Source organism: Scardinius erythrophthalmus, assembly GCF_964197995.2.
Source record: "Scardinius erythrophthalmus genome assembly, chromosome: 4".
Classification (NCBI taxonomy): Eukaryota; Metazoa; Chordata; class Actinopteri; order Cypriniformes; family Leuciscidae; genus Scardinius; species Scardinius erythrophthalmus.
In genome coordinates, this window is record NC_138224.1 from 25,297,333 (window position 1) to 25,318,281 (window position 20,949).

Genomic DNA, 20,949 nt, shown 5'->3' on the forward strand with positions numbered 1-20,949 from the left:
GGTCGCCCGAGGGAGAGTCTCTGCCCTGGCCGCCCGATGAACTGTCATCCCCTATGTCTATTCCCTCCCATGGTCCTGACCCTCCGTCCCTCCCCCTGATCCCCCACAGTTCCACCTCCCTCCTGGACTTTTGTCGAGTTTTGTTTGCTGTCGTGGAGTGTCTGGTAGCCGCTCCGTAGCGGGGGGGGGTTATGTCACAGTGTCTGTTGTGTTCCACTGGGTGTCACTAGAGGTCCCTTCTTTCCAGTCTCCATTCTTCCTGGAACCACATTTCCCATGATTCCTTGTTTGTTCCCATCACTTGTGATTACACCCAGCTGTTCCCATTTATGTTGTTAGTGTCTGTGCATAAATACCCTGTTGTGTTAGTTCATGTCACGGAGTCATTATTGTATGTCACTCGTCTACACTAAGGTCTGTTCTCGTTTTTGTTCTTGCTTGTTTTGTTTTATTGTTATTCTGATGGATCAAATGGTTTTCGACACTGGCATGGACGACTACGATTCTAATTATTATAACTTTGACACTTGCATGGATGACGATGATTTGGGCTGCCCTGAGTACTGTTGCTGCATTTGGATCCACCCATTTCTCCGCTAGCAATCATGACAGCAGTTTTGGGGTATTTATGATCATTTTTTATCTGCCTCAATTTGTAATATTTAAAATATATAGCCTACATGTATATAAAATAGCAAAAAAAAAAAAAAAAAAAACCTTTAAAGAGGATCTACATTTCTCTATTTCATTCATGGTAATAACATGAAAAATGTGCCATGGTTTAGTGGTAGATTGCTGCAATCTACTGGAAAACAAACACTTTCAAAATAAAAATTAAATGAATTTTCAACTACAGCCATTAGATGGCAGCAGAGGTTTAATCAATGGCTCATATACCATTCCCAAGTTTTTAATTTAGATAAAATAAGTAATGTTTAGACATTATAAAATTATTATTATAACAACAATTTAACATTTTAGCATATTTTGTACTAAAGTATCATAATCTCGCAATTATGTTACAACATTACATTACATACAACATTAGTCAAGCCTGAAAATGGTGTAATGCATGTGTGTGTGTGTGTTTTCATTTGTTTCCCATCGTGGAGTGAGGAGTGGCAGAAGGGGTGGTTCACCGAGGGCGCCAATCAAGCTAGAACCACCACTGCTGCTGTGAATGATGTACAAAAGAGACAGGTTGATGCTATATTTTATTTTTTAATGCGAAAGATAACAAGGCTGTGAAGGATAGAAGTATGCAGTCAGAGTGACAATAAAAACATAAGAATTACAGTTGGAAATGTTCTCCTCATTCACATCAAATTTTAATGTTTAATACTATTCGGGTGACAAAGAGCACATTAGAACACCATCACAGACGTGCACAAAGTGACATTGTAATCTCAATACAACTTTTTTCTCTCCAAGATGAGCATTATAAATTGTATTTGTATTGGCACTAACCTACACACGTAGTATTTGAGTCCCTGAAACCTCTTTGATGTGTCATACAAGACCATGTCCTCTTGTGCCCCCTCCGTCCACTTCCAACCACGCCCTCCACATGGATCAACAAGAACCTGCAGATTATTAACACAGTAATTTAAGTTCAGAAGAAATAAGATAGAGGTGAATCTCCTTGACTACAGACATCTACTTAACTGTACTGCATGTGTTTGTTATCTGTAGTGTTTAAAATATAAATATAATGCACTGTACTGAGTTACCTCATAGCTTTTTTCCCAAATACGGTTTCCGTCACGACATGTGCCAAAGGTGCCATTGCAGACCTCATTGTCCTTACAAACACTGTTTTGTGTGCAGTCATTACACTTGTGTGGTATGAAGGATGAACAGGGCGGCTGTGAGCATTTGTACTCAGCTGGCAGAGGGTGTGTGGCGGAGCCCCAGCCAGGTGAGCACGAGGCCTTGCAGAGAGTGGCTCCACCTTCAGATTTGCACTCAACTCGCCCGTTTACCTGCTCAGCGTAGCACACAGGTAGGGCACTCCACTGCCCACCAGGGCACACCACTATCTCGGGGAAGGGCTTGTATAATCTAATACATTTCATTTTCACCTGCTGCTGTGCTGTGCTGTGGTAGTTCTTCTCGCAGTGGTTGTTCTGAAGATCCCCAGCCTTTAGAGGGCCACATCCATTTTTATTGAAGAGTCTCCACTGCTGTGAGACATAATCCTGAAAAAAATTCTCAACAAACTCAATGTTCTCTGATTTTGCAGTGATCAGTTGATATTTTGACCAAGCTAAAACAGCTTCCTTTTCAAGGGCAAACATGTAGCGCACAAAATAATCAATCTGGTTACTGTAGTATTTTGTGCACTCTACTGGCTCACCAGACTGGCTTTGTGAGTCCTGGATCAGTGACTTGCGAAAAATATCCAGAATGTTGTGTTTGTCTCCAAATCCAGTGCCCATCATCATGTGGTTGAAGTCTGTGAGATAAAATTGAAAAGAGTTTCCACCTGTGAACTGAGCTCCAACTTCAGAAACATAGTGGCGTTGGGTTAATTTACTGTTTTTGAGATATGAATGTAATGCATTGATGTAGCTAAACTTCTGAATCACACTGCTGTACTTCACAAAGATTTGTGTCCACTAGATGTCATGTCGGACAGACTCAACTATTTCTTTAGTGTAGTCTTTGAGCTCCTTGACACTAAAATAAATTGCTGTCAGATCAGGGACTGGCTTATAGATCATACCATCGATTTCACCTTCAAGAGCTGCATAGTCAATAATATTTTGGATGCTTTCCTCACAGGCTGGACCATGGAACATCTTATTGCACTTGCAGAATACTTGTGTGGTGTCTTTGATGGGTTTACATTCTCCATGATTACAATTCACGTCTGAGCAAGGAGGCTTCACAATATTTCCTCTGAGGAAGATATTAAAGTCTCTAAGGGGGACAATTGCTGGTTTACAGCTCAGCTCAATATCCGCCACATCTGTCTGTGCATAATCTGATGGTTTTTTAACAGCATGAAGAAACTGTATTTGGTTGATAACTTTAGCACCAAACCTCTGGAGCAGCTCTTCCTTCATTGTTACACACTGCAGGGTTATGCTCAAAATTGCCATTTCTTTTTGCGAACTAGATTTAATGTTGCTCTTAATGTTTTGATCAAGAGCAGAGACCTTATCTTGAAGAATTATGTGAACTGATGTCTTTTCTTGAGCATCAATGTTAATTGACTGTCCAAAGGTAAACTCATTTTGAACATCGTTTGAGTGGGTGATTACTATCCATTTAAACCAGTGGAACTTGCTCTCCAAATGATTCTTAATATCTGTATCATCTTTTCGCTACTTGAGAATCGTTGTTTGCTAAGTTTATTAGCGTCCTTAAGAGCCCATTTTTCAAAGTCATCAGCACACTCAATCAAGGCATCCTGTATGGCTGATAAAGTGTTGGACAGTTGTGTGACTGCTTCTTGAGCCTTTAATTTACCATCATAGCCCTTTAGTTTGTAATAAAACACATTTAACTTTAGTCCTGAAACCATCAGAGTGGTGAAGTAGGTGGTGTATTGCACTAGGACATTAAAATCACCATTGGATTTCTCAATGATGAGCTGTAAGAGATTCTTATTCAAGCTGACAGGATTGTTCTCAGTGATGTATCTGTATAAATTAGCAACACTGTTCTCTGTGCCAGTGTTTTCATAGAAAGTGGTGAACCTCTCAGCCAGTCTGGTCTTCTCTTCCTGTGTGGAGGCATCAGGAGCAGTCTTTATGAATTCTGTTAACTTGGCCCAGGAGTTCTTGACAACATTCTCATCTTTTCCATAGCTGCTTGCATAGTTTGTCCATTCCATTTCTCTTTGTAGGGTTGAAATTTGAAGAGAGAGAGAGTCGAGTTTACGGTTGACCTCTGCAAATTGTTCCTTCATGAACTCAAGCATTGGATCCGATTGTGGAATGAATGCGAAGATGAAGCTAATTAATGCCCCGATAAAGCCGAAACTTGCTGCAACTTTGCCAAGAGAACCAAACATGTTGAGGACTTTCACGAGTGAATCACCAGTTTTATCTTCTTTTTTTTTTTAAAGAAAATCAGCCACATCACTGAGACCTTGGAGAAAATCTTTAGACAATGACATGCCCTTCTCCACTTGACTGACTTGTTCAATGCCAATTTCAGCTGTGCTGAAGCAGCTGTATAGAAGCAGATAAAGGATGGCGAAGAAAGTCTTCCCAGTAGCCATGATAGCTTAACCTGTTAAAAAAGGACGCATTGAATGTGTAATTAGAAGCATTGAATGTGTGGCCTGGTGTCATTTAATTCACAATCTGCTTATAATGCCACACACTGTCCATTCTTTCCTGTTAAAGCTGCACTACTATACTACTGCACTAAATGATTTGTTATTTTATTGAGCCAGTACATAAGAAATGTCTTCTTGATTTACCCCAAATCACTAAGGTAAACATTCAATAATGATTTACATTCAGAGCTGTCGGTTTGATTTGGTAGAAAATAAACATAAATCATTGTATAACGCATTATGTAACTTGATATGTACAGTTAGTGTAATATCTGCTCCCAGAGGAAGACAGTTCCTCCAAGTATTTTTTCTTAAAGGGATGGTTCACCCAAAAATGAAAATTCTGTCATTAATTACTCACCCTCATGTCGTTCCAAACCCGTACTCATTCATCTTCGCAAAACAAGATATTTTTGATGAAATACAAGAGCTTTCTGTCCCACCATTGACAGCTACTGTACACAACTACCACTTTGGTACTTCAGAAAATTCATAAAGAGATCGTAAAACTAATCCATATGAATTGAGCAGTTTAGTCCAACATTTCTGAAAAGACTTGATCGCTTTATATGATTGAATTTAGGCTTTTATGAGAAGGGTCTGACTGCAGAGCCGCAGAGCCACAGTTTTACCCCACAGCAGTTTTGCCTGCGCATGCGCATTTTGTGGTGAGAGTTTGAGAGAGTTTTATGTCGTCCAGATGTTACGGCAGTGGAAGGGAATTATTTCCCTAAGTATTCAAAATGCTCTTCTTGCTGTCAAGTCAAGTCATCTTCATTTATTTAGCGCTTTTAACAATGTAGATTGTTCCAAAGCGGCTTTACAGAGATACAAGGATAGTTTAAAGTAACAGAGGTTGTTTTGGCTTTATAGCAGTTCTTGAATAAAGTTATTTTCCAGCTAAAGTTAATTTGATTGATTCACTTCCGTCGCAACGATCATTAGTTATTAACTTAGGGGCCGCTAACACGACACCATTTTAACAGGAAACTCTACACAGACTTTAAACGCGAAACCTGTGAGAACGCTGATGTGCACATGCGTATTACGAGTTCAGTCTATTGGTATGCGCGTTTGAATATATGTATGAATATATTATATTTATGAATATATATAATTCCCTACAAACCAAGCCTTAAAAAAACTACTTGTCTGGCCTTAACATTTTTGATACAGAATTTTATCACTTCGGGGTAGATACGCGAACCGAATTTTCCCGACAACGCTTTATCTGTAGAGTGGTAAAGGGATCCTCCATAAGGAGAAACTAGTTGGCACTTTAGCACCCTGCTATGACATCGGGTACAGGCACAAGTCCTTCATCAGATCTGGATACAGCCTGGATCCGGCAGGCTGCGGGAAAACCTCGGGATAAACAAAAACACTAAAATTAGCGTAGATGCCATTCTTCCTATGATGTAAAGAGTACATCAGGATTTATGGGAAGTGTTCCCGGTTCCGGCTGACCTAATCTATGCAGCCTAACATTTAATTATAGAAGTCTATAATGTGTTATGTGTATGCTAGGTCAAAGAGATGTGTTTTCAGTCTAGCTTTGAACTGACAGAGTGTGTCTGCTTCCCGGACAATGGTAGGAAGACTGTTCCAAAGTTTTTGTGCTAAATAGGAGAAGGATCTACCGCCAGCAGTCGATTTTGATATTCTAGGTATTATCAACTGGCAGGAATTTTGAGATCGCAATAGACGTGAAGGACTATAATGCGTTAAGAGCTCGCTCAAGTACTGCGGAGCTAAACCATTTAGTGCTTTGTAAGTGATCAGCAATATTTAAAAATTTATACGATGTTTAATAGGGAGCCAATGCAGTGTTGACAGAACCGGGCTAATATGGTCACACTTCCTGGTTCTGGTAAGAACTCGAGCTGCTGCGTTTTGAACTAGCTGTAGTTTGTTTATTAAGCGTGCAGGGCAACCACCCAGTAGAGCATTACAATAATCTAGCCTTGAGGTCATGAACGTATGAACTAATTTTTCCGCATTTGTCAATGAGAGCATATGGCGTAATTTAGATATATTTTTAAGATGGAAAAATGCGTTTTTACAGATACTAGACACGTGACTTTCAAATGAAAGATTGGTATCAAAGAGCACACCCAGGTTCCTAACCGATGACGAAGACTTAACAGAGCAGCCATCAAGTGTTAGACAGTATTCTAGATTATTACGTGAGGATGTTTTTTGTCAAATAATTAGTAATAATAATAATAATAATAATCTCTGTTTTTTTCAGAATTTAGTAGTAGGAAATTACTAGTCATCCAATTTTTTAGATCAGCTATGCATTCCGTTAATTTTGTGAATTGGTAGTTTTCGTTAGGTTGTGAAGAAATATAGAGCTGAGTATCATCGGCCTAACAGTGAAAGCTAATTCCATGCTTCCTAAGTTCCTGCTGTGACCAATTTCACTGTCCGTTCTGCTCGATTCAATATTATAAACTGTCAAGAGAAAGTCACCATTGGATCATAATGAAAAACAAGGTAAGGATATTTTGTTGTGGTATTTTCGTAACACACCGTAACATCCTGTTTGATTTCTTTGCTTTTGAAATGCAATTTGCCATTTCAGCATATTCCCCATCAACTCAATATGACATCCTGTGGGGTCTTCATGATTATGGTAAGATACCAGACTTTCATCAGTCTGTATCCAGTCTATTCTATAAAAAATAACATATAGCAAAATGAATATGTTTCAGTATACTCTGCACATCGTATTGAATGAGCCTGTTGATTTCACTGCTCTAAGTCTTATTATCCACATTACATTATTATTATTGTTACTGTTATTCATAGTATTCATTGAGGTATTGCTTGTTTCTCAGCATGATATTCCAGTCATCAGGCGGTGGTGGTGCCTAGTCCTCGTGGAGAATTTTGCTCTTGGAGGGTAGAAGTTTTTTTTTTTTTTGGACCAAATTATTATTATTGATCATTAAGCTGACACTGTTATCCAGAGTGACTTTTAGTGAACTAACTACAGGGACAGTCCCCCCTGAAGCAACTTGGGGTAAGTGCTTTGCTCAGGGACAGAATGGTGACAGCCCCAGGGATTGAACTCACAACCTTACGGTGTTCCATTTGGAAGCCCAGAACCCTGACCACCTGCTCCATTCTGCACAACTTTATGCTCTCATTGTAGTGTCTTTTTGTATTTTGTCAGACATGGAAGGCAGTTTGCACACTGGGCTGAGGAGGCCATGGCGGTTGGGTCCTGCCTCACTGACAGTGAGAGGTAAGCTTTATTTAATTTAGTTATTTATTTATTTATTTTTATCTGATTTTCAGTCGACAATATCCTATACTTAGACTTTCAGGGGATACAGAGATCAGATGGGTTCTAAAAACACACACCAAGTAAGTCCCATTGCTCCAGGGTTGACCCTTGAAAGACCCTAAAAGACCCCTGTGAACACAAAGGGCTACATGTGCCCCAAGCCAAATGGTCTAGAGCTAGTCTGATCATTACAGGCATGTACTGCTTTAAATGTATGTTCTTGCTAAATGTATGTTGTAGTTTTATGATGCGGTATTAAAAAGGTCTTAAAAGTCTTACATTTCACTTGTAGACACCCTGTAATAGGGTAGGGACCTTGACCTTTGTTATTTTTGTTTGTTTCTGTAAAGTGGACTGATACAAATACTTGAATTCTCTCATGTGTGAATTAGAAGTATATCAACACTTAGTTTGGGTCTGCATGGCATATGCATAAAATAATACACTTCTTTAAATGAAACATTTTGTTAACATGATTGTAGTCTTGTGGACAATTGAAATACAGTACATCACATTGTGCACATCCTTGCTACAGCCAAGGAATGGACCAGGAGAAATTGAGCATGACGTAGGAACACTGGAGGGGGTCACGCCACGACAGAATCTTGAGGTATGCTGTAGAGTTCTGCGGTGTATATATTTACTCTTAAAGTTTTATTTCGCTGAAACTATAAAATTGTTGATTGCTGTTAATTTTCAAATATTTTTCATAAAGAACGGCAATGTGATGAGCAGCATCAGAGAAGGTGTTGAATGGTTAAAGGAAAATCACCAGATGCTGAAGAGCAAATACTATGGAAGTAAAACAAAAAAGCTTGTTGAATTGCTCTACTTAAAAAAAAATGCATGCTTGCATTTAATGCATTGTATTTTTAGGGCTTGCATTTTTATGGATGAAATTCAGCATGGTTGAATATTTAAGCTGTGAATATTTCAGTTCAAAACATTTCAAACACATTTTCATTATTAAAAATTATATAATCCATATTCACCTTTCATATTTCACTTCCAAAATATTCAAAGTGTTTAAAAATACAACCTATAATATTCAACAGGTCCATATTATTTCGCTTTGCAAATTCGCTTCCACAAATTCAGTGGTTCAAATCAAGGGCGTAGGTTTGGCCTCAGCTTTGGTGGGGACATCCCCCCTCCCCCTCCCCCTGGAATTCTTTTGTTGTAAGATACCAGTGCTTTAATGGCGATTTCAGACTGTTGGCAATACAGAATATCACAATACAGAAGTGAATCTACTTCATCTCATTATATTGTATCCTGACCCCAATACACCATCCTGTATACTGTCCCTAAAGAGCTAGTATAATTGTATAATCTCAAAAATGCACTCTAAAAAAATAAAAATAAAAACCTGAGACTGTGTAATGCTGAACAACCAAACGTTTTATTAACATAAATTATTATGTACATTAGTATTTATTTACACTAACAAAAAACACTGTCATAAGGAAATACTTTCAGAGCTTGTGGAGCAAAACAAATCTAAATAAATAAATATAATAATCTTTTTCTATCATAAACACTATTTACTCTCCAGTACCTCAGACAAATACTCACACTCACGTTAGTACCTGGGAATGTGAAATGCTGAACAACCATATGGTTTATTAACAAACAAACATAATGTACGTTAGTAGCCTATTTATACTTACAAAAACATTGTTGCAAGAGGTAGACTTTGAGAACTTTTGGAGCATAATAATAAACCAAAAAAAAAAACAAAGCAAAAAAACATCTTCTTTATTCTACTATTTGGCACCCAAAATTATAAGGCAAGGCAAGGCAAGGCAAGGCAAGTTTATTTATATAGCACATTTCATACACAATGGCAATTCAAAGTGCTTTACATAAAAGAAATTAAAATAATAAAAAGAAATAAGAATAATTAAAACAGTTAAGAAAAATAAAAAAATAAAATACAGTACAGTACAAACAGTCGGACGAGCATTGGCACAGTGCTCATTCAGTAAATGCATAGCTAAACAGATGGGTTTTGAGTCTGGATTTGAAAGTGACTACAGTAGGAGCACGTCTGATCTCCTCTGGAAGCTGGTTCCAGCTGCGGCTGGCATAATAGCTAAAAGCAGATTCACCATGCTTTGAGTGAACCCTTGGTATTTCTAGCTGATGTGATCCTAGTGATCTGAGTGATCTGTTGGGTTTATATTCAGTGAGCATATCTGCAATGTATTGCGGTCCTAGGCCATTGAATGATTTATATACCAGCAATAATACTTTAAAATCAATCCTAAATCTAACTGGGAGCCAGTGTAAAGACCTGAGGACTGGTGTGATATGTTCATATTTTCTAGTTCTGCTCAGAATCCTGGCGGCAGCGTTCTGTATGAGCTGCAACTGTCTTATGGTCTTTTTGGGAAGGCCAGTGAGGAGTCCATTACAATAATCCACCCTGCTGGTGATGAAAGCATGCACAAGTTTCTCTAAGTCTTGTCTGGAAACAAAGCATCTAATTCTTGCAATATTTTTCAAATGATAGTATGCTGATTTAGTTATTGCTTTGACATGACTACTGAAACTAAGGTCTGACTCTAGTGTCACACCAAGATTCCTGACTTGATTTTTAGTTGTTTGACCCCTAGAGTGAAGGTATGCATTCACCTTGAGAACTTCTTCTCTACTCCGCATGTCATGGATGTCCACTCAGACTTATGGTCTCCTATACTCACATAATAACCTCTCACATCTAAATATGACCTGAACCATTTTAGGACTATCCCAGAAAGCCCCACCCAGTTTTCCAGGCTGTCAAGAAGTATGTTATGATCGACAGTGTCAAATGCAGCACTGAGGTCGAGTAACACCAGCACTGATAGTTTGCCTGAATCAGTATTTAAGCGAATATCGTTTATTATCTTTATGAGCGCTGTCTCTGTGCTGTGGTGCGGTCGGAAACCAGACTGAAAATTGTCAAAGTATCCATTCGAGCTTAAGAGTTTGTTCAGCTGATTGAAGACAACTTTTTCAATGATCTTGCCTATGAAAGGAAGATTTGAGATCGGCCTATAGTTGCTTAATATGGTCTTATCCAGATTGCTCTTTTTCAGGAGGGGCTTGACAACTGCAGTTTTCAGGGAGTTTGGAAAACTCCCAGAGCGAAGTGAGACATTTACCACTTCTAGAAGATCTGCTTCTAAACTGTTTAACACACTTTTGAAAAATGATGTGGGAAGTGTGTCAAGAGCACATGTTGATGTTTTAAGGTGCTGTACAGTTTCTTCCAAAATTTTGCCATCAATTTCTTTGAAATCAGACATAGTAACTACTTTCTCAGGTGGTTTGATCTGTCTGACCCCTGAGCAACTTAAGCATGTGCTGATCACCTTTCTGATATTACTGATTTTCTCAGAGAAGAAAGAAGCAAACTCACTGCACTTGTTCTCTGAGAGCATTTCACTGGGAATCTGGCTTGGGGGGTTTGTCAGTCTCTCTACAGTAGCAAAAAGAGTGCGTGTGTTGTTTAAATTGCTGTTTATAATATTTGAGAAGAAAGTCTGTCTAGCTTTGCCTAGTTCCATATTGAAAGCATGAAGGCTGTCTTTGTAGATGTTATAATGGACTACAAGTTTAGTCTTCCGCCACATGCGCTCTGCTTTTCTGCATTTTCTTTTCATAGTTTGCACAGCTGTTGAGTTTCTCCAAGGTGCTTTTTGTCTGCCACTCTTCCTTCTGACTTTCACAGGAGCAATATCATCAATTATACCTTTAACTTTTGAGTTAAAAGAATCAAGGAGAAAATCAACAGAGTCTGCAGATATGCTTGGTGTTAAGGATATAGCCTTCATAAATAGTACACTAGTGTTCTCATTTAAGCATCTCTTATTGACAGACACAGATCTAGCTTCAGTGGCAGGAGAGATCAATATATCAAAGAAAATACAGAAATGATCAGACAGTGCTACATCCTTAATAACAATCGATGAAATGTTTAGACCCTTACTGATAAGTAAATCTAGAGTGTGTCCACGATTGTGTGTGGGTCCATGTACATGCTGAGTCAGATCAAAAGTTTTTAAAACAGTTTTGATTTCTTTTGCCATATTGTTTTCTGCATTATCTATGTGGATGTTAAAATCTCCAGCAATGGCAAAACAGTCAAACTCTGAGGTAATTGCTGATAACAGTTCTGTAAAGTCCTCAGCAAAGGCTGGAGAGTATTTTGGAGGCCTGTAAATAATGATAAGTGAAATGCGTGGAGCACCTTTTAACACAATACCCAGATATTCGAAAGAAGGGTAATTCCCAAATGATATTTGCTTACATTGATAGATATCTTTAAAAAGAGCAGCTAGACCCCCACCTCTCTTAACAGCTCTGCAGACACTCATAAAAGTAAAGTTAGGAGGGGCTGTTTCATTGAGGACTGTTGCACTAAAGCTGTCTTCAAGCCAGATTTCATTTAGAAGCATAAAATCCAGGTTGTTTGTGGTTATTAAATCGTTGACTAGAAGTGATTTATTTTTAAGTGAACGAATGTTTAAAAGTGCTAACTTAACAGTCTTACTTTTTGTCCCCACATCAATCTTACTTTGACGTGTAATAGGCACCAGATTAGTTAGGTTTGCTGCACGGCTATTGAAGGCCTTAGACTTTCTATCTTGTAATAGAACAGCAATAGAGAAAGATACCGGCACACTGGGTTCCCGCTTGTTCTGTAAACATTTGAGAAAGTTACTGTTATCAGAGCGGGGACCCAAAACACATCACTGAGAGCTGGTATCAGTTGTTTTTGGTTCACCTCGAACAGATGGAGGAGGGTGTTGGCCCTTGCGTTGTGGCAGAGGCCGAAAAGCTCTCACAGGAGGGGGAGGGCGAGCTGGGCCCGCAGGCTTTGGTGCGGGTGGTAATGGTGCCTGTCGTTTTTTGGTTGGTATCTGGGGGCTTGCAGCAAAAGAGTGGGATAGTCTGGTTCCAGCATACACCAGTTCTTCCATTTTCTGTGAGAAACACAGAAGAGGCGAGGCTGGAGAGAGGGATAGCGTGTCTGGTGAAAGGGGCTGTTGCTCTGGTGTTATAGGAGGTTGTGATATGCTGTCCTGGCTTCCCTGGCTGTTTTCCAGGAAGTCGTCCTTGGGTGCTGAATCTTCAAGCAGTTCTGATATAACTCCATTATGGCTACTTTCCACATTTTACTGCATTTTCTTGATTCCTTCCTTTTATCTAAACTTTCCAAACAGATGCCTACGTCTGTCATTTACAGATACAAACTGTTGCCCTACATCATTAAGGTCCACTTTGTCAAGGGCCTCTTGATGTACATGGCATACAGTTACATTATTAAGGCGCTGCTGAGACATAGTAGATCGTAACCAAGTTTTCAGTCTCGTCAGTGCACTGAAGCTTCGTTCAGCTTCAGCTGAGGCAACAGGGACGACCAACAACAACCTAACAACCTTCTCAACCTCATCAAATAAGCCTCTCACCTCACTTGGCATTGCTTTCAGAATGCATGCAGCTTCATCACTTGATGTGATTGTATGCTTTGAAAGAAACATTGGTAGCTGAACCTTCAAAATATCCCTGTTTATTTCTGGATACTGTACAATCACATCATCCATCTGCCCAGTGAGGAGAACATTCTCGATCTGTTTCAGTTTCTGTAAGTCTGGTTGGTTAAACCGTTCCTTGAACTGAATGCCCAAACTGTCCAACACCTTGAAAAATTCTATTCTATAGTATTCCTCTGGTGTTTTTGGCTTATGCTGACTAGCCCCACCAGTGAATCTTTTGGGGGGATTTCTTTGATGAGGGAGTTGAATAGGTTCAATTCCCATGGAGTCTACCATTGACACTGCCTTCTCAAACACTTCTGCAAACTTTTCCTCACTCCTTTTTTCTTGAAGAGTTGAACTAACATAGTCAACAGCAGCTTGCATGCCTTTAATTGTTTGGGACTGTTTTTGCAACGATTTGTTTAAGCACTCAAGCTCTCCTAACACCTCTGATGCTACCAGCAGTCCAAGAACAGTCTTACCCTTCTGGAAGCGTTCTAGGAGACCATTGGCTCTAGTGCCATTTTGAGAACCAACAGAGGCCATTTCCTCCAAACTACACAACACAGCCTCATACTGGCTAAGAACTGTATCAACAGCTTGACCACGCACTGTCCACCTAGTTGGACACAGAGGTTTAACTGTTTTGGTAGCCTCCTCCTGTGATCTAGCCATTGAACTGGATATTTGTGTGTGCACTGGAGTTTGCTCCAGTGCATTGACAGTAAGGGCATGATGGTGGGCTTTGCTTTTCTTGTGGCGATTAAAGCATTCTACGGCATGTTTCCAATTGTTAAACCCATTAGAGCAAAAGGCAGGGTCATTTCTTTTCTCTAGAGTGGTCTTTTTGATGGTGTATGCTTTGACACACTCAAAACAAAGAACTTTCTGCAATGTAGGACTATAATGCAGCCATGGATATTGACTAAACCACTTTGCCTGAAACCTTAACTTCTTGTTTCGAAGTTTCTGTACTTTTATGAATTTTGGATCAGGCTGGTATGGCTCATTTCCCATGTCCAGGACACTGCTACACTGACTTGCTTGAGGATCGCTGTTGCTCTCACTGACTGTCTCCTGAAGAGCAAACAAAACATACCCTGGTTTTTATCCACACTGATATCCTTTTATACTAGTACCAATTCACTTCACTTTCACATAATAAAACAGATAGACTATATTTAGATTTAATAATTTGCTATTAATCAATAGTAGTATATCTCATCACAGAATCACTTTAAGACCTTTACTTTAAGACGATCTATCACTTTAAGACCTCACCTGAAGCCCTGAAGGTCCAGCTACTTCTTCCTCAACATGCTCTATGACATCTTCACAAGATGTCTGAGTTTTCTATATGTAATTAAATAATGAACAAATGAATAAAATGCACACGTATCATAGTATGCATTCAACACATCATGTTTATATTTCAGAGCAATTTAAATATGAAGGGGACATGGTTTTCAAAACTTTTAACATGCATGATTTCCTTTAATCACGCTTTAATAATTCATACATAGTTCATAAAGACTTCACCTGAAGCCCTGAAGGTCCATCTACTTCTTCCTCAACATGCTCTGTGACATCTTCACAAGATGTCTGAGTTTTCTATATGTAATTAAATAATGAACAAATGAATAAAATATACACGTATCATAGTATTCATTCAACACAACAAATCCATTATTATTATCTATTATTATTATTATCCATGATTACAGTATTCCATTAATACTAAAATTGTATCTACTATTCTATATCAAATTCTATTGATATATTCTATTCTTAAATATTAAATTCTTAGGCTACACTCACTCACAAATACATTACATAAATAGAATGTAGAAACAAAAAATGTCTCAGAACCACTGTTTATGTTGACTGCAAGATTCTAAGTTAAGGTCAGCTAATTAACATTCAGTGACTTGCTAACGTAGCATTCTATCATGATAGCGCGACTTCTATGAGTCTATCAGTGCTGTGCTGCACAGCCTAATCAATACTCTTAACCTTAGTTGAAAGATTGCTGCTGCTAGGTTTAACTGTAACAACATCCTGGGTAACACATACGATCACCAATACTATTTTCCACAGTAGAATCTGCATTTGAAAGCCTGGTCAGTCACTACTACTGCTAGTTTATTTGTGTGGCTAGTTATTTTGCCTACTTACACTCTGCTTTATGAAAAAGCTTCGTATGTCCCCTTTCTTCTTCTTGGGTGGCATGATCTATCTACAAAGTACAAAAAGTGTCAAAAAACGGAATATTAAAATGTTTTACTCTGGCCTTTGTATGTGGCAGAGAGACAGCCCTGGTAACTTACCGTCGGCGTCGTCGACACGCGCGCGCGCACACACACACCCAGAGGTGGGTAGTAACGAAGTACATTTACTTCGTTACATTTACTTGAGTACTTTTTTAGAAAAAATGTACTTTTAAGAGTAGATTTGAATGTGGGTACTTATTACTTTTACTCGAGTACATTTCTAATGAAAAAACTGTACTTTTACTTCGTTACATTGGGCGACGTTCCTCTCATTACTTTATTTTAATGCAATATGTGTTGTTAAATGCGTAGTTTATTCCAAGCGCGCTGTATCTTTTTTCTGGACTTGAGCGATGCTCAATTCACAAATGAATGACTCTTTTGAGTCGATTCTGTTCAAAGACTTCATCAAGTCAGTTGGCAGATCTGTCTAAATCGGTTCGCGAATCATTTTGAATGATCTGTTCAGTTCCTGCACGCACTGAATCATCTGAAGCCCTTTCAATTCACACTCGACTCGGAGTCGTAACAGAAAGATTTAAGCACATCAAGAGCGTTAGATGAAGTGGCAGTGGACCTACAGAAGCTACTAGCTACAGTCAAGTGAGAGCAAATCTTCAAATGCATCAACTTTTTGCCAGCGATGAAGATCTTTATTAGTTGAACATCTTCGTAAGCTGTCTGTGAATGAATGATTCCACAGGACGATATAGGCTATTCGATTTCATTTCACTCAGGTAATACATTTTACAACCAAACAGATTACTACGCCACGATACTAGAAAGTAGAGATGCACCGATTACAATTTTCTGGGCCGATTCCGATTTCCGATTTTTCATTAAGTTTGACCTGCCGATACCGATTTTAGCCGATTCCGATTTAATTTTTTCTAACCACTTTACAGCACACACAAATATTTATTTTATATCTTTTCTGTAATAGAACATTTAACAATTTGCATAGTACATATTTTTTTGAACAGATAAACGCTATAAAATAGAACTATATAAATTACTCCAGGTGTGGGTAATTCAAACATCTAAAGTGCAGTGTTATAGAAGAACAATTTCCTTTTCACATTCAATATCCAATAATTTTTTATAAATGTATTTAGCAAACTAAACGTCTGTATGAAAACAGGGAATGGCAATAAAATTATATATAAATAAAAAATAAATAGCCTTGCAGTATAAAGATATTTCTCAAAGCACTCACACACAGGCCTATTGCAATCACTTGTACAAACTGAATAATAAAACAAGTTTAAATGGGTACATTTTCTATAAATATTAGTCTTCGTTTTCTTTTCTGACATAGCCTACTCCAGTTCTTGTTAAAACACGCAAATTCTGTGCATTTTGGGCGCTTTTTTGTGAAACCCTATTTAGGCTATTTTATCCATCAAAAGTGTGCTTTCCCTTTAATAGGCCTTATGCCCAGCTCCACTACTTCCTGAACTTCAGCCAGCTCCTTTGTTTCCTGTCTGTCATTATTGGTCAAACTGATTAATCCAGGTGTGTCTGATTATTGTTACTAAGGTCAGGCACACCTGGATTAATCAGTTTGTCCAATAATTGCAGACAGGAAACAAAGGAGCTGGCTGAAGTGGAGCTGGGCATAAAGCCTATTGAGCGCGAGCAGTGCAGTAAATAGACTCGGCGCCGAAACACGCGCTTCACTGCTCGCGACGCTCCTGCTTGACGCTCACGCGCTGCTCCTGCTTCCGTTGTGAAAGCACTAATCGATTAACATGCACGCTGAAAAAAAATACGCGCTTGCGGTCTGAACGGACGTAATTCACGAGGTTTCCTACATGCGTGTTCCGTCCGTGTGCACGTGTGATTCTGATGTTGCGCGATGTTAATCATGTGGCGCCCGAGCGCATTTGACCGGCATAAAATCGGCATTTGTCAGACTGACCGGCCGGTCGCCGGTCACGGCCGATCACGTGAAAATCGGCCAATTCCGGTCACCAGCCGATCAATCGGTGCATCCCTACTAGAAAGTATGACATTACCCGTTTTTTGGACATATAAATTAATTTACATTAAATAAAGCTACCATTGTTCACAGTTAATGAACACCCGCCATCCCGCGGTAGTTTGTGTGTATTGTTGCGCAGTGGCGTGCGAACTCGACTTGAAAACGAATGCCTTTGCCTGCCGTTGACAGTTAACCAGTTTAAACATGCTTGCAGAAATATACATTTGATTATATTTTGGAGAACAGTCAGAAGAAGAACCGTCGATGTAATTTTTTTTTTTTTTTTTTTTTTTTTTTTTGTGTGTTCAGACAGGCCCGGATTGGGTAATCGGGAGAATCGGGAGAATTCCCGGTGGGCCACACTTTTGGGCCGGTCGAGGAATTTTTTTTTGTTTTGTTTTTTTGTTTCACATTTCAATGTCACGTTAGTAACATTACACGTTCCGCCTTCTGACACTGCAGCGCGCAGCCTCTGCATGGGTTGTACCATGTGAGGGAGTTCTCCCCTCCCCTACTATAGAGTTGGTTGGGTCCACAGCCAGTCTTTTCCAAAACGTTTTAGGTAGGCTACTGCGGCCGCGGGCCCGTAGCAGAAGGAGTCATGAGCGCGAGCACATGTGAAGAGTTTTTAACTCTTCTCTGTAAATACCTTTGAATGCAACACTGCAGATTCATTTTATTTCGAAATTTTATAATAATCCAAATGTAGTTGTAAAAGTTAATATTCTACAAACCAGAGGACAGGCAATGATTTTCGAGCTATACAGATGGCAGAAATAATGCTTATGTCTCTCTTCTGTTTTTGTTGCAAAGATAGCTGATAATAATAGTCATTTAAATAAACAAAATCTAAATATATCATTTTATATATAGCCTACGACTTCAGAGGCAAAAGCCTCTAAGTACCATCTGAAATTTTCTTCTAAAAGAGCATTTTTATCAAGCTTGTATGTTTATGTTCACACTTAAATGGCAATGAAAAGTAGCCTACCTATTAATTGTCATTAAAGTGAAATTACTAACCTTAAATATACGAGCTTGATACAAATGATTGTTTTAGAAGAAAATTTCAGATGGCACTCAGAGGCTTTTGCATCATGAAGTCTTCATATATATATATATATATATATATGTTGTTTTGGTTGTTGTTGTTGTTGGGTTTCCTTGCCTTCCTACTATGTAAAGCGACCTTGGGTTTGAGAAAGGCGCTATATAAAATAAACTAAACACTACTTGAGTAGTTTTTTCATTGGATACTTTTTTACTCTTACTCAAGTAACTATTAAGATTATTACTTTTACTTTTACTTTGAGTAAATATTTCTATAAGTACTTGTACTTTTACTTGAGTACAGTTTTTGGGTACTCTACCCACCTCTGCACACACCACCCGCTCGCTGCCAGTGCAAGCACAAAAGAAGTCCCGGCCCGCGCGCTGTCAGATACACCGCCGCCAATCAAATTACGGCGTTTCTTGTACTGTCGTTGTTTTGGCCGTTGGAATCGATCCAAATAGCAGCGCAAAGATCCAAATAGCAGTTCAAAGGAGCTTGCTAAATATTGGTGGGGACAAATTTGTCATCTCAAAATATTGATTGGGACTAGTACCCAGCGTCCCCCCCCTAAACCTACGCCCATGGTTCAAATTCAACAGTAAATTCAACATTGACATCCAGGAACTGCAGGAAAAGCAGTAGTTCCCTTTCGTAGTCACTCCGAGTTACGTCGAATGACGACAAATGGGGTTTCGCTTAGAAAGCCTGTCATCTTCGAGTATATAAAACGAGGCAATGGCAATGAAATGCCATGGGTCTGCGGAATTTGCATAGCGTAAGTCCGCCCTACGTCGTGGGTATATAAGGAAGTACGCTGGCAACATGCAGATATGTTTTCGCTTCGGAGCCAAGAGTTTTCTTCACTCCTACAAGCCATTATGTACCATCTTCACTCTACGAGATGAGCGGCTCTTCAGTGTGTTGGTGTGACGGTGTGTTCCAGCGAGATTGCATTGCCTGCTGCTGATCTGTGCAGTGATCTGCCGACAGTGTGTGTGTTTCTCCCTGGGCGCTTCAGTACTCTGCTGAGCTTTTCCTCTCTCTAAAAGAGCTGCATGCGGCACGTCTTTATCAAGATGGCTGAACTATCTCGACGACTGGCTGATCCTAGCTCACTCTCGAGACCAGGTTTGCGAACACAGGGACCTTGTGCTCCGGCACCTAGCTCGTCTGGGCCTTCGGGTCAACTGGGAGAAGAGCAAACTCTGCCCCGTGCAGAGGATCTCTTTTCTCGGTATGGAGATCGACTCGGTCGCCATGTGCGGGCAGCTTACGAGCGAGCGCGTGCAGTCACTGCTGACTTGCCTTCGTCAGTTCGAGGGCAGGAGTGCGGTTCCACTGAAACTTTTTCAGAGGCTCCTGGGGCATATGGCATCCACAGCCGCAGTAACGCCGCTCGGATTGCTTCATATGAGACCGCTTCAGCTTTGGCTTCGCGATCGAGTCCTGAGGTGGGCATGGCAACACGGCACACTTCGAGTTCCAGTGACTCCGACCTGCCGTCAGACCTTCTCCCCGTGGTCGAACCTCAATTTTCTATGGGCCAGAGTTCCCTTAGAACGAGCTTCCAGGCATGTTGTTGTATCAACAGATGCCTCCGCCACGGGTTGGGGTGCCATGTGCAATGGACATGCTGCCGCGGGCTCCTGGACAGGACCCCAGCGCCCTTGGCATGTCAATTGCATTGAGTTGCTGGCTGTACGCCTTGCCCTGCACCGCTTCCGTGTGAGTCAGAAGCATCTGAGGTCGCTTCGAGCCATTTATATCCCGGGAGACCTGAACCAGGCGGCCGACGAGCTGTCTCGATTTCAGCCTCTCGCTGGAGAATGGAGACTCCATCCCCAGTCGGTTCAGCTGATTTGGGATCAGTTCGGGGACGCACAGGTAGATCTGTTTGCCTCCCACGACTCGTCCCATTGCGACCTGTTTTATTCCCTGACCGAGGGCACGCTCGGCACGGATGCACTGGCGCTCAGCTGGCCTTGGGGCCTCCGCAAGTATGCGTTTCCCCCAGTGAGCCTTCTTGCGCAGACTTTGTGCAAGATCAGGGAGGACGAGGAGCAGGTAATTTTGGTTGCCCCGTATTGGCACAACCGCACCTGGTTCCCAGAATTAGTACTCCTCGCGACAGCACCTCCCTGGCCAATTCCTCTGAGGAAGGACCTGCTTTCTCAGGGACGGGGCACCTTATGGTACCCTCGTCCCGATCTTTGGAACCTCCACGTGTGGCTCCTGGACGGGACAAGGCAGGTTTGAGTACCCTAACACCAGCGGTGGTGGCTACCATCACTTCCGCTAGAGCATCGTCAACGAGACATGCCTCTGCGTTGATGTGGAACCTCTTCGTCAACTGGTGTTCTTCTAAAAATCTAGAACCCACAAAATGCCCCATCAGGGTCGTGCTTTCCTTCTTGCTAGAAGGGTTGGAGCGAAGGCTGTCTCCCACCACCCTGAAAGTGTATGTTGCCGCTATTGCCGCACATCACAACGCAGTCGAAGGTAAGTCCATTGGAAAGCACGACCTGGT

At 40.4% G+C, this 20,949-nt stretch overlaps 1 protein-coding gene across 1 annotated transcript; it reads right to left on the reverse strand.

Moving 5' to 3' along the window:
- Window positions 1-1,151: 1,151 nt before the first annotated feature.
- On the reverse strand, window positions 1,152-4,231 carry LOC308689269 (SE-cephalotoxin-like; the record flags this gene model as incomplete). Its single annotated transcript, XM_081362922.1, is given in 6 exon segments — window positions 1,152-1,174; window positions 1,472-1,583; window positions 1,731-2,618; window positions 2,622-3,319; window positions 3,322-4,069; window positions 4,073-4,231. Coding segments are annotated over 6 exon segments (2,628 nt in total).
- Between the last annotated feature and the right edge of the window lie 16,718 nt (window positions 4,232-20,949).